Consider the following 12,910-nt stretch of genomic DNA (forward strand, 5'->3'; position numbering starts at 1 on the left):
AGTATATATGTCTTTTGTTTTTGGCTGTCTGGTCATGGGTGAATCAGTCAATACTACTAGCGTTGATGGAGATTTACTTGATTTTCTCAAAAACTTGAGAAATGACATCCCTTCAATTGAGCCAGATTCTTTGGACAAGGCAAATGGTAGTCATACTTCTAGTGAAATGGAGCAAGTAGAAGTGGATGCACCAAATTCAATTTCTCCTGCCAACAGCGTGGGAGTGTTGGGAGATAATGTGACAAAAACACATGGACCTTGGTGGTTCAAATTCGGGAGATATAATTGATGGGGCCCCTCAGATTTTCGAGAAGACACCTGAGAGACACCTTCTGGTTCAAAATCGAGAAATGGAAGTGAGGGGAGCCCTACACTTGCAGAGACCTTGACGCTATGGCAAAAAATAGTTCTTGCAGGAGAAACTACCATGACAATTGAACATACCACAAAGAATGACACTGGTCAAGATGCAAGGGAAGGTGCTACTACTTCCAAGGCCAAAAAATGCTTGCCTTCCTAGTTGTTTCTGTTGGAAGCTAGTGTTGTAAAAAAAATCTCTATCAAAACACTATGGCTACTTTTGGCTTTGTAATATCCCACCGACAATCATTTTCAATGGAATTTTGTGTTCTTCATTGTCTTTCCTTCTAGCCCATTATCTAATAAAGTTGTCTTGTGCATTGTAATGTAGCACTCTGACTTATGTTCCTTGTACTCCCTATCCTTGTGCATTGTAATGTAGCACTCTAACATATGTTCCTTGTACTCCCTATCTTGTACATCATGAATATATAACCTTGATTATACAATTATTTGTAAAATAATGCCATGTATCCTGATACAGAGATTTTTGTTATGGACCATTGCTAGAAATTGCCATGGGGAGTGAAGGGCAGTGCTCTTGGACACTTGCAAGGACAATGGTTTTGGCTTGGACTTGCATCATGCAGCCAGAGATGTACTATGTGCCATAAAAGCTGTAGTAGTAGGGTGTGATATACATGGCTCACGAGAGGAAGGCAGGGATGCATATCAGCAAAGCAATGAACAGAGGGGAGTGTTGAGGATTGCTCAAAAGGCGCAGAGTTGTTTGCGCCAGAATTTTCCTGGAAGTTGCCATGGGGACAGAGAGGCATGGCAGTGGTCCTAGACTCTTGCAAGGACCAAGGTTTTGGCTTACACATGCTACATGAATGCAGGGATGTACTCAGTGCCATAAAAGCTATGGTTGTTGGGTGTGATCCACCATGCACATGAGAGGGAGGCATGGCTGCATATCAGCCAAAGAATGAACTTGAAGCAATTATTGTGGATTCCCCAGAAATCTCATCAAAGAGTAAACAAAAAGCAAGTGATCAAGATTCCCCACGAGGCACACTTGCAGTTGTGGAAAGGAGACTTGTGCATATTGCAAATGTTGATGAAATTCAGGAGCAGAGTGTGGCAGCACTTGCTTCTCTCAAAAAAACTATTCACATTATAGACCCTAAAGTGCTAGTTCTAGATATGAATGTCTTACTTTTGCTAAGGTACAAACAAATTTAGGGCATGAAGGAGAATGTTGATTTCAAGGCATTTGCACTTAAACAAAAGGTTCACCATGTAAAAGAGCAATTCTTCACAAGCCATGCCCTCACTTACATCGTTCGGCCTAATGCAGAGCAGTTTGTTCGTTCTTGCTCTAGTGAGTTTATTCTATACTTATGGTCATCTTGCATGAAAAATAATATTCAATGCACACTAGAATATTGCTTTGAGAACTTGCATCCAAATACATGCTAGTATTCAAATTGAAGTAATAGGGATTCATACACATGAATGGGATAAGTGTTTATCCCTTTAGTCCACATATTTGTCTTGGGGCATATGCAGTATGCAAAACATAATTACCATATGCTCTAGAAATTTCAATTATGTGCTTTTCATTCTTTGGTTGTCCTAGACTTCTTTGATGTTGGAGAATAGAAGTGAATACCTTTTGGCTAGTTAGAGATGGAAGCTTCATGGTAGTGATGTTCACTAGCTAATGGTTGTGGAGCTTTGGTGATAACATCTCCAAGGAGATTGATCTGTTGACAAAGTTAGTTGATTGAGAATTAAATCTTAATGGATGTGGTTGCATATGATGATAGAACTCTATGTGTAGAGATTGGGAGCCACATAAGAGGAGCATTTGAAGGTCATGTTGGTAGACTCAAGGTTCAACTTTGATAGGAGCCTAGTAAGAGCTTGGGGCTAGAGCCTAATGGATGCAACTATGGGGGTGCTAGCTAGATTCTTGGTGGAGGGAATATATGTGAACTTGCCACATGGATTTCTCTACTTAGGTGAATTGGAGGGAGTAAATACAAATACATTAACAAGGGGGAAACAAATGCTTGATGCTTGGCTAATCTATTTTATTTCTAATTTATGAGGCAAACTACTAGATGGTCATATGTCAATTTGGAGAATGGCTTGATCATTATTAGAGTACAGAAGTTAGTTGGATTAGTGGAGGTACCTAATCATTTGAAATGTCTTGGTGGGGACATGGCTTGTTTGGCAATGTCACATCAGATCACATTGTGATGCTTGTAATTTGGGTAGGCCCCAAGAGCTCAAAGACTTTGTGTAGCCATACCTAGAAAATTAGGAAGTGTGAATGTAGTGACCAGTGTTTGAGGATGCCTTCAAATTCTTCTAAAGAGATGTTCCAAAGATCTATCCCATAGAGTCGATGGAGCATTTATTAGACTACTAGGTGGGTGTAGGCCCACAATAGGGTCACTAGCAAGGGGTGGGTTTAGGACCACAAGGGGCCATTGATAGAGGGTGTTGGACATTGCCCCACATGTGAGCCCCCAATGAGTAGGGTGAGGGGTGGGACACTTGCAATAGGAATAGTACATGTTTTGATCAGAATTGCCACGTGATTAGATCCAAGATGATCACAGTTGCCATGTATGTAGCATCTTGATTTTACCATGTGGTCAAATCCAAGTTTAACGTGGTCAAGTTCAATATGAACAAGGTTGCCATGTGGGTAGCTCCCAACTTTACCATGTGATGACACATGGACATCACGAGTATTAGTTGCCACGTGGCTTGAAGAGGAGTGATCCTTGCTAGGTTTGGTCGGAGCCCATCCTTAAGGTTGTAAGAGTCCATGTAGGACTATCATGGAATAGGCGCATTATGGAGTTGCCCAATGATCCTTGGAGTGATTGGTTCAAAGAGGCCTCAGGTAGAGCCACAATTTGGGTTGGGAAAATTCATGGGCAAATTAGGTTGTAATTAGATCAATAGATTGCATAAGCCAAGTCATCTAGTTGTTTAGAAACATGGAGGGGGGAGTTAGCTCACCTTGCCTATACTTGGGGCATAATTGGGGAGTCACCAAGAGCTTTCATAGGTGTAACTGAAGTGGGCACTTGGTAGGAGGACAATAATAGTAGCAACATTAGAGGATTTGAGTAATAACCTGTAGGTGTGAGGCATTCTATGGTATTGTTTCTTGAAATTCAAAACTTTCTTAATACCAATGATACTTCCATGATTGAAGCACCACTATTGTTTACTTTCTAGGTAGGAAATGCAGATGCAAAAACCTAATTCTCATTATAGTTTATAAATTTCCATTGATGAGATGGATCTTCCTTAAGCCAAGGTTGATGAAGCTAACCAATAATTTCTAAACTTAATATTAACTAACCATTTAACCTAACCTAACCTAACGTGTGCTAGCCTAGCATAGCCTCACCCAACCTAACCTGAACTAATGTTAACTAACCGTTTTAACTTAATGTAATATTAACAAACATAATCTAATATTTAACTAACATAACCTAATGAGAACCTAACTTGATGTTACATTAACTAACCTAACTAATGTTAGGTAACATAACGCAATGCTCCATCTTGTGCCGTAACATCAAACTAAGAAGGGGAGAGTAGGTGGCATGGGAAGGCAAGGGCAAGCTCATGGGAAGATGGGAAGGGTAGGTAAACAAGGGCAAGCTCAAGGGATCAATGTGCTCGTATTTGCCAGCTCAACCACATCCTTAGTAGTTCGATCGCATCTACACTACTGCATTTCATTTTAATGATTGCCTGCCACCAAGACATGTTGCCTCATCACTCAAGCAATCATGGTCTTCAAAGATATACATCTCTTCTTGCTTGTCTCCCCTTTTTTTGAGCTTTATTAGCAGCACACTAGAGCAAAAGGCAAAGGCTACCAATTGCAACAATCTCCCACAAAATTAAAACTAGCCATAGGCTACCGCTCCTAGTCTTGGCCTATGCCATGGAAATGAGCTAGATATAAAACATTGAGATGTTGCCATAACAAATTCCACATAGTCAAACCTTTTATATGGAGTAATATGGCATCAATGAATGCAGGTGAAGAAACAGAACTTCAAACAACGTTGAATAGAACACCACAAGCTCAAATTTTCTTTTGCAATCAAAAAATGTATTTTGGAACTACAAGAACTCAAGAGATTTACTTGTGTCGTCTCCACTTTGTTTGTGATCCTGTCAAAGATTCAATGCTCTCCCATTGCCATCCCCATGCGCTTTCCACTCAATCACGTTCTTCAAAGATACTGCCTCATCACTTAAGCAATCATGGCCTTTCGAGATACCTCCCATTTCTCTTTCCTCCTTTAGTTTTTGTAGCTTTGCAAAGAAAATTCAATGAACCACAACAAATGCATGAGAAACTTGGAGTGTCTAGAACCTTTTTTGCATATCGTTGCACATGTGAAATTTGACTTCATTTTCTTTTTAGAGCTTTTGGTTCAAATGTTGATGTTGCTGTTGGTGAGTTATTTTTCTTGGAACCATGGTTTGGTGCAAGTGCGACTCTTCTCATCTTGTATATTTTGTTCAAAGTAGCTTGCATTGTATAATTAGATTGCATTGGACGGTCAAGAAAGAGAATGCAACATTTTTTGCAGGCAAGGTTGGGTTTTATGGATAAGTTCTTGTAAAAATAGATCATCTTCTTTGTTCCATACATTGTAAACACGCTTTTCTTGCAAATGTGTTAACAGAGTGATTGTGCAAGGATCATTTGAATCATCCAATAGTAATCCTTTGTATCAATTTGTTTGGTTTTACTTATTGTAGTTTTCTTTGAAAGTTTCATTCCATCATAGCATGGTAAACTGAACAAAGATCTAAAAATGGCATGGAAACGTTGGAGGATGTCTACTACTAATGCACGAGATCTTGAAGAGTTTTGAACTAAATTTTGGACATTCTCAATTTTCAACATTGCACCCTTTGGAATCGTTGTCAACATATCCCATGCGATATTTCTCATCTCGGACGTACAAATAATGTTCTGAAATATGAGTCTTAGCAATTGTTGGTATGTTAGAGAAGGGAAAAAATGTAGAAGACAAATAAGAGAATTTGTGTTTGATGGATTTGTCATGATGAAGTCTTCATTTTTTTTTAAATTATTTTATTAATAGTAGATCTTGTATGTCCATGGTACTCTTAAACTTACTCTTTACAATATGATGATGTTCTTTAGAATGTAGAGCTTGCAAGCACAGTAAAGGAGTAGGGCATATTTAAAGTGCAAGTTGTTCGCATAGATGTTGAAAAATTTACATCATGCATTTGGCTGAAATGCAATGACGAAACCTGAACTATTGACTATAAAGCTTCCACTAGGTTTGGAGCTTCTAACCTTTTATCATTCTATCATGAGGTCTTGCTCGTATAGCTCAAGAAAGGGAACACCCAAGGAAAGTACAATATCAACATACGGGCCACGAATATGAACAAGAACTTGATCACCTCCATGTTGCATGATATCTGCAGTCAAGCAAGGAACTTGTGCAATTGCTTATGGACTCTTATAGGAGTAGTAACAAGGTCGAAGAGGATCTCGGCTAACTTGAACACCTCCACATCCCTCTTAAACAAACTCAAGAAAGTCTATGTTGATGTTAGTGAAGTGCAAAATTCCGAACACCTGCAACTCAGGAAAGTTTGTTGTTAGAGAATTTTTATGTAACTGAGATTAAAGAAAATTGCATAGAAGAATGGTTACATGCATCCCATAGCCAAGTTGTGTCACTTGGCTAACAAATGCTTGTTTCAATCCATTTTAATTGAACCATCCAGTGCATCTACTAAGATGGTGAAATCAAAGATGCAAATCGTTCCCTTTGCTTTTAAGAATGACACATTTTTCAAGATGTACATAACTACACCTTCTACGTTAAACCCTTGCACAAGTTGAGTGAGGGTACTTTTTCTTTCTTTTACAAAAGATAGCTATGACATCAATAACTAAAGAAGAGGGAAAGTTCAAAGGACTTTCTAATTAAAGTCAAAAGAAGAAGAGTGATCAATGAGCAATAGAACTTATTGCAGCTCTATCTTTGTCTCGTGGTCTGTCTGCAACTATAATTTGGTGTGCCATGCCTTCATCGCTTGCAACCTTAATAATGATGATTGAAATTGTCTCCATAGCATTTGGAGATCGACAATTTCCCAAATTTGATCATTTTAGTAGCCCAAGGAAAATATGTGCAAAAAGAGTGATCAATTAGTAAGCGGAGATTTCCTTTGAAAGGTTCCCCTCTAATGATACAAGTGGTAGCATCAACAAGTAGAGAGAACTTTGAGGTTCAACTTCACTTGATCCTGTTGGCACATCACTTGCCCCCTCTACTCTATAAAACTCTCCGATTTGCAAAAAAATCACAAACTGATGAATATAAGTAGAAGGTATTAGCAATGTAATTGTATGGGAACAAAACTTATATGTCAAGTCTCCCTTCAAGAATGTAGGATATTTTGGGTTTGTGACTTTGTATGTACTATATTTGCAAAGTTGTTTTCCTTAAAAAACAAATCTATGTGGTGCACAATTCGATAGGTGGCTTATCTCTAGAGAAACCAAAGAATTCCCCCCCTACAAAGTTCTCTTTCGATGGAACGATAGCTTTGGCAGTGGATGGGAAATTATGTGGTGAGGGTTGCATCTTCTTAACATCATTAAGTCCATTGTGTGAATTTACTTCGTCATTATCTTCTTTGGAAATAAGTTGCTTGCTCGCTACAAATAGAAATATGAGAGAAAGTGAGATTCAAGGGTATCAAAATCAAATGCCAAACAAGAAATTCAAATAAATTTATTGCCTTATGTTGGACCACAACAAATTTTGTCTATAAAATAGCAATACAAGAATATCAAATTCCACGGTTGTTGCGACAAACATAAAATTTGGAAGTAAATAAACATTCATTTGGTTGCTAATAAAAGAACATATACCAACTTTCAATTTGACTTGTTTTCACAACTCTTTACTATGATTAGAAGCATAGAAATTCCCTTTTGCAAGTACAAAGATTTCCTTGAGAAAGTCCACCAAAACAACATTAACATATCAAATGTTAAAACAAATGCTTTGTGAATGCAATTCCTTAATAATAGCAAAAGTATTCAAAGTTCAACCAAACATTAACATTTGCAACTCCATTGTCCAATTTAATCAGAGTCAGTATTGATGACTTTGCTTGTGCCTTTTCTTGGTGGGGATTTTTTCCCAACCAAGGATTTCACATGCATAGTTTCAGGTACGTTGCACACGAGAAGTAATCGTAGACTTAAAACTAACATACTCCAAAGTTTCTCGTATGAGCTTCTTCACTAAATTCAAAGAAGAAAAGAAAACTAATCTATAATAATAGAGGAATAAATAAAGAAAAAAATAAGGCTTTACCTTTAACGTAGGCCTCTTGGGCAACTTCATGAAATCAATTCTTCAATGAATGCAATGGAGTCTTCTTGATGTTTTCCTTAGGGGGTCTACTTGGAGAAGCAAGCAACATAAAATTTGCCTTTGGAGAAGGTGGAGATGCAATTTTCTCTACATAAGAACAAGCTGATATAGCAGTAGCACCTACAAAATAGCATGTACAATACACATCAACATAGGAAAATTACATACATTCTAATCTTGCAACAGTAAAGTAAATGTGTTTTGAAGACCTATTTTTATAAGATAATATGATTACAACTTTGAAGGTAAAGCAAAAGAATGACATTGGAAAATACAAATAAACAGGCTTCTATGCAAACAAATGAACTTATAGCTAAAGGGATGCACTCCAGACTTCTGCAAATGAGGTCTATCATCAATAGAATTTAATGAATGCAAAATACATACACAACATAAATGCATGTAGATAGTACCAAGAAATCATACAGTCAGGGAAGACAATGGGAAACATGTAAGGATGAAGGGAAAACAGGTAGTAGAACTTAACCAAACATTTGTTTGAAGCATCTGCACTTAACCAAATAGCGTATGCGTAGCGTTACAACTAATGCGATGATTTTTTTTGAAGAGAAGAGATGCCTCCTGGATGACTTGACAGATCATGGAAACATAAAAATTGGCACTCTAACCTTCTCAAAGGTTCTTGATCAACATCACCACCATCTTTGGGAAATGAAGACTTGCGGTTTATCTCCACTATCCATGAGCGAACTCTAGGGCTCCAGCGAGAAGAAACGATCATTAATCAATTTGTTTGTGTTTTGGGAGGGGCACGATGCTCAATTACCATAAGGTATGTGAATTTAATTGAGGGACGGGGCAGGTTGTGGTGGCGTAAGCTTCTTCCAGAAGCCTTCGCATCCATTAGCTTCTGCCATACTCGCATAAAAGGAGGGGGGGTGATAAATTACAGGTAGAGAAGGGGGGTTGTGAAAGCCTCCTAAGGACAACGAGGAAGAGAAGGGGTGGAGAGGGGAGGTTGGAGGGAGCAAAGGGTACAAAGGGAGAAGTAGGGAGAGGCAGTGATGAGAGGGGAGGGAGTGACATTAATTAACACAGAAGAGATAGGTTAATTGCAAAAGGGGAAGGAGGGGCGAGTTCAATTAATTAATTAATCGAAAACATAGGAGAGGTGAACGCCGAATAGAGTAGTTAATGGTGATTCCCACTACAAGGGAACTTAACAATATAGTACATGGCGAAATTCCCTTCATCCTCTTACAAGACTTAGTATCCCTGGGAGCAACTCTATGAAACAAAACCCTCCAATGCTTGCTCTCATATGGACCACATTGCTCCCAAGTTTTCAAAAGCATACATGCCCTTCAAATTTCCGTTACAACTTCATTCAAAGAACCTCTATCCCCTAGCAAATTTGCATTTTTCAAACCATCTCGTCACTCACACTGGCAACGCATTCCCATAGCTCTACGTGTAACAGACATAGACTAGTAGAGAGAGACATTAGGTAGAATAACTTCCTTTTCTAAGTTGTGTTTGCCTATTCATTCCAAGCTTAAGCAGTTACAAAAGGTCACTTAGTGGACAACATTCTGTGAAGGATTTTCAGCATTCATGGTGGCTTGGTTGCTAAATATATGCATTTACAAAGGTCGCCAACTTAGCCATTTTAAATGGTGGGATGTGGCCTCAAGACCCTAGGAAATGAAAGATGACATGTCCCTATGCCTGCAAGCTCCTAAAGACATGAAATTATGCTACTCCCACCTAACTCATTCCTAGTTCTTTTCATTGTTAACACATCATGGGATGAGAATAGGAAAATAATACATTTGAACATGGACGGGACTCCCATCCTATTTTCTTACGTGCTAAGTCTAATTTCCTATGCTCAGGTCCTTAGAGTGAGAGCCAAAATTTTTGCCTAAATTATATCTAGATTTCATTGTCATTGGGGTGTTTATTTGTCAATTACCAACACATTGAAATTCTCCATGTCATATTCGAAAAATATAAATCTAGAATTTTTTTAAATTTCCATGGTACTTATAAAAGGACAAAATCCACAACCTTTTGCCACTATTCTATAGTGGAGCTAGTGTGCATGCTAGTGTGCATTGACTATGCTTTCTTTGTCCCTATTCGTGTACCCAATTAGACATATCTTCCTCCTATAGATGCCCTTCTCTCTCACACGCTTCTCTAACTGCCCAGGTTGGGAGAAAGAGCTTGGAAAAGAATGGAAGAAGAGGAAGAAATGGTATAAAGTGGGTTCATCTTAAGTTGAAAAGTGAACCTCGAAGAGTGGTCAATCACCATGCAACATTGGAGTTTTCGTCGCCATATTTCAAAATTTCGTCGACATGGTCGGATGGTCCCCTCATCAATGCCGGCCGAATTGTCTCTTCCGCATGACAACAATCTCATCTCTACAACCCATTTTCGATTGACTCTAATAGACATCTCTTTCGCTCTTGGCATCCAAGTTTGCTGTAGATGTAATTGCCTGCAGTTGTGACGCCGAGCAAGAAAATCGCCTTTTCAACCCCACCCTCGCTGATCCCATTGCTCCAATGGAAGCCTGGCCCCTTATTGTTTCTCTCATAACTTTGCTTCTGGTTCCCGTGAGCATTCTGCTGCTTAGAATGCTGCGAGAGTACTGGTGGACTCCGCATGTAGTCTCAGCACGGATGATGAAGCAAGGTTTTAAAGGACCTAGGCCTCAATTCTTTGGGGGAAACACAGCGGAGATAGCTAGCATTTGTAAAGAAGTGCTCGCGGAGGATATGAAGGGGATCAATCACGACGTTGTCTCGAGGTTGATCCCTTACCTGACGCGATGGTTTGACATCTACGGTAAGGAAAGCACATCGCTTGCGTTTTTACGTGACAAGTGCTTAAATGTGTCACAAACTACGCAGCCTAATAAACTGCCAATCATCTGGAGTCTGGACGTGGCGCAGGTAAAAAGTGTTGTTTCTGGTGGGGAAGAGAGCCTGGAATTTTCGTTACAGACGCAGAACTGGTGAAGGAGGCTTGCAACTCGAAAGAACAAGGTGGTCCATACTCCAAGGCGTCGTCGAAACAGAGAAACAGAAATGCTCTGTATGGAGGAGGGCTCTTTACGTTGACAGGAGAAGCCTGGGCACATCGCCGAAGTGTGGTTGCACCAGCTTTTCATCAGCAAAATTTAAAGGTTCCTTTACTGGTTAATAGGCATTAAATTGTTTGCTGATGATGGTTCGGTCCAAGAGTCAGGAATGAGGAATTGATTTTGGTTTGTGCTTTTGCCTTGTTTAGTCTGATTTTGCCCTGTTTAGTCTCCTGATTTGTGATTTCTTAACCTCTTCTCCCCTTTAATGCCTTTTGGAGAGAGAGAGAGGAGGTTGAACCAACATATGGGTGTAAATAGGCTTGAATACGCGTTCGAATCATGCATTGAAATGCAAATGTATTTGTGTCTTTTAAACTCCACACATTTTCAGGGCCTGGTCACAAATATGATAGCCTGCACAAAAAAGACGTTGGATGAATGGGAGACACTAATGGACAAAGAAGGGAAAATTGAGTTTGATGCCTTCAACGAGTTCAAGAAGCTGACCGCCAATATAATTGCCTCTACGTCCTTCGGTAGCAGTTATGAGAAGGGAAAGGAAGTGTTCGAGCAGATCGATGTGCTTCAAACGCTTATAGTCAAATTGGATCACTCTGTGTTTCTTGGGAAAAGGTTCGTGTAGGATGACTTCAATCCCTAGGCTAACTATGTTGCTTGGATTCAAATCAAGATTGCAAGCATTCTAGAAATCATTATAATGCTAAAGATATAGTCTTCTTTTTTGTTCAAAAGATTGGCAAGGCTTGAGTTTCTTATTTGTTTGAAGACCTGCCAAACTACACTAAGCCATATCTAATAGCCGTCAACATGCTTCGTGAATTACCACGCTTGGGTTTATTTACCGAGAATTCTATTGATAGCACTTGCTTTCATGCAGTTTTCTACCGACACCGTTAAATCGCAAGATTTGGGCGCTAGGCAGAGAGATAAATTGTTCTTTGAGTCAGATTGTGGAGGAAAGGCGGGAAGCAGAGCGGTCCAAACAAGGAGCAATTGGCTATGGAAGCGATCTACTGGGCCTGCTGTTGAAAGAGAGCGATGGATCAACAAGCAATGGAAATGACAAGCGATGCACGACGCAAAACGTGGTGGATGAGTGCAAGACCTTCTACTTTGCGGGGCATGAGACAACAGCATTGCTATTGACATGGGCGGTGATGCTATTGAGCATCCATCCGGAATGGCAAGAACGAGCCCGAGAGGAAGCCATGGAAGCTATGCAAGGGGATGACCAACTCACATATGAGAAGCTGGGCAGAATGAAAAATGTAAGGGCTCTCTCTCTCTCTCTCTCTCTCTCTCTCTCTCACACACACACACACACACACATACACATAGTGCTTGATCACCCTCTCCCCCATCGACTACTCCATTTGCTCCATCTACGTTCTTAGAGGCAGTATCCCCTTGTTGAAGTTGTTGGGTAGAAATGAGGATGATAAGTTCCACTACAAGGGCTAACATGAAGCGATGGTATTATTATTGTGATGATGATTGTGCAGATGGGGATGATCGTGAAGGAGGCACTGAGGCTGTATCCACCAGCACCATTGACGGTGAGGAAGGCAATGGAGGAGACGAAGCTAGGAGGCATGACGATACCGAGGGGGCTATGGCTATGGATACCCATAGTAGCTTTACACCATGATATGGATGTGTGGGGAGAAGATGCACACAAGTTCAGGTGAGTATTCACCCAAAACTATCTTTCTTAACAAATACAAAACCTTCAAGTTCAAAATTTCAAAGTTTCAAATTGAGGTTGATAAGGGAGAACGTGGAGGGGAGATGAGAGTGAAGACGGAAGGGTTTTTATGAAATTATTTTGCAGGTTTTAAAGCCTACTATTTTCGAATTTAAAGGTTGATTTCTAAAATTTGCCATTCACTGACATTAACCCTCGGTTGAAAAAGTTTAGGCCGGAGCGTTTTGATAACAACAAAAACAACAACAAGAATGTCAACGGCAACTACAACAACAATTTTATGCCGTTTGGACAAGGTCCTCGCAATTGCATTGGTTCTGGCTTCGCCACTCT

General features: G+C 39.8%; 1 protein-coding gene across 1 annotated transcript; it reads left to right on the forward strand.

The window, feature by feature from the left end:
- The first annotated feature begins 1,266 nt into the window (after positions 1 to 1,266).
- LOC147880084 (cytokinin hydroxylase-like) lies at positions 1,267 to 12,710 on the forward strand. The gene is made up of 7 exons (XM_087371656.1): positions 1,267 to 1,529; positions 10,270 to 10,613; positions 10,721 to 10,965; positions 11,243 to 11,484; positions 11,750 to 12,140; positions 12,375 to 12,556; positions 12,704 to 12,710. The coding sequence occupies exons 1-7, from the start codon at positions 1,267 to 1,269 to the stop codon at positions 12,708 to 12,710; spliced, it is 1,674 nt and encodes a 557-aa protein (XP_087227782.1).
- Positions 12,711 to 12,910: the final 200 nt, after the last annotated feature.

The sequence above is a fragment of the Dipteris shenzhenensis genome, chromosome 33, assembly GCF_047967505.1.
Source record: "Dipteris shenzhenensis isolate YYH24624 ecotype China chromosome 33, Dip_SZ_1.0, whole genome shotgun sequence".
Lineage (NCBI taxonomy): Eukaryota > Viridiplantae > Streptophyta > Polypodiopsida > Gleicheniales > Dipteridaceae > Dipteris > Dipteris shenzhenensis.

Excerpts from the sequence above, each read along its gene's own strand:
- LOC147880084 (XM_087371656.1), top strand. The coding sequence starts at position 1,267 with ATGGCTGCATATCAGCCAAAGAATGAACTTGAAGCAATTATTGTGGAT. Across the intron at positions 10,966-11,242 it reads ATTTAAAGGTTCCTTTACTG|GGCCTGGTCACAAATATGAT; the intron begins GTTAATAGGCAT and ends ACACATTTTCAG. Across the intron at positions 12,141-12,374 it reads AGCTGGGCAGAATGAAAAAT|ATGGGGATGATCGTGAAGGA; the intron begins GTAAGGGCTCTC and ends ATGATTGTGCAG.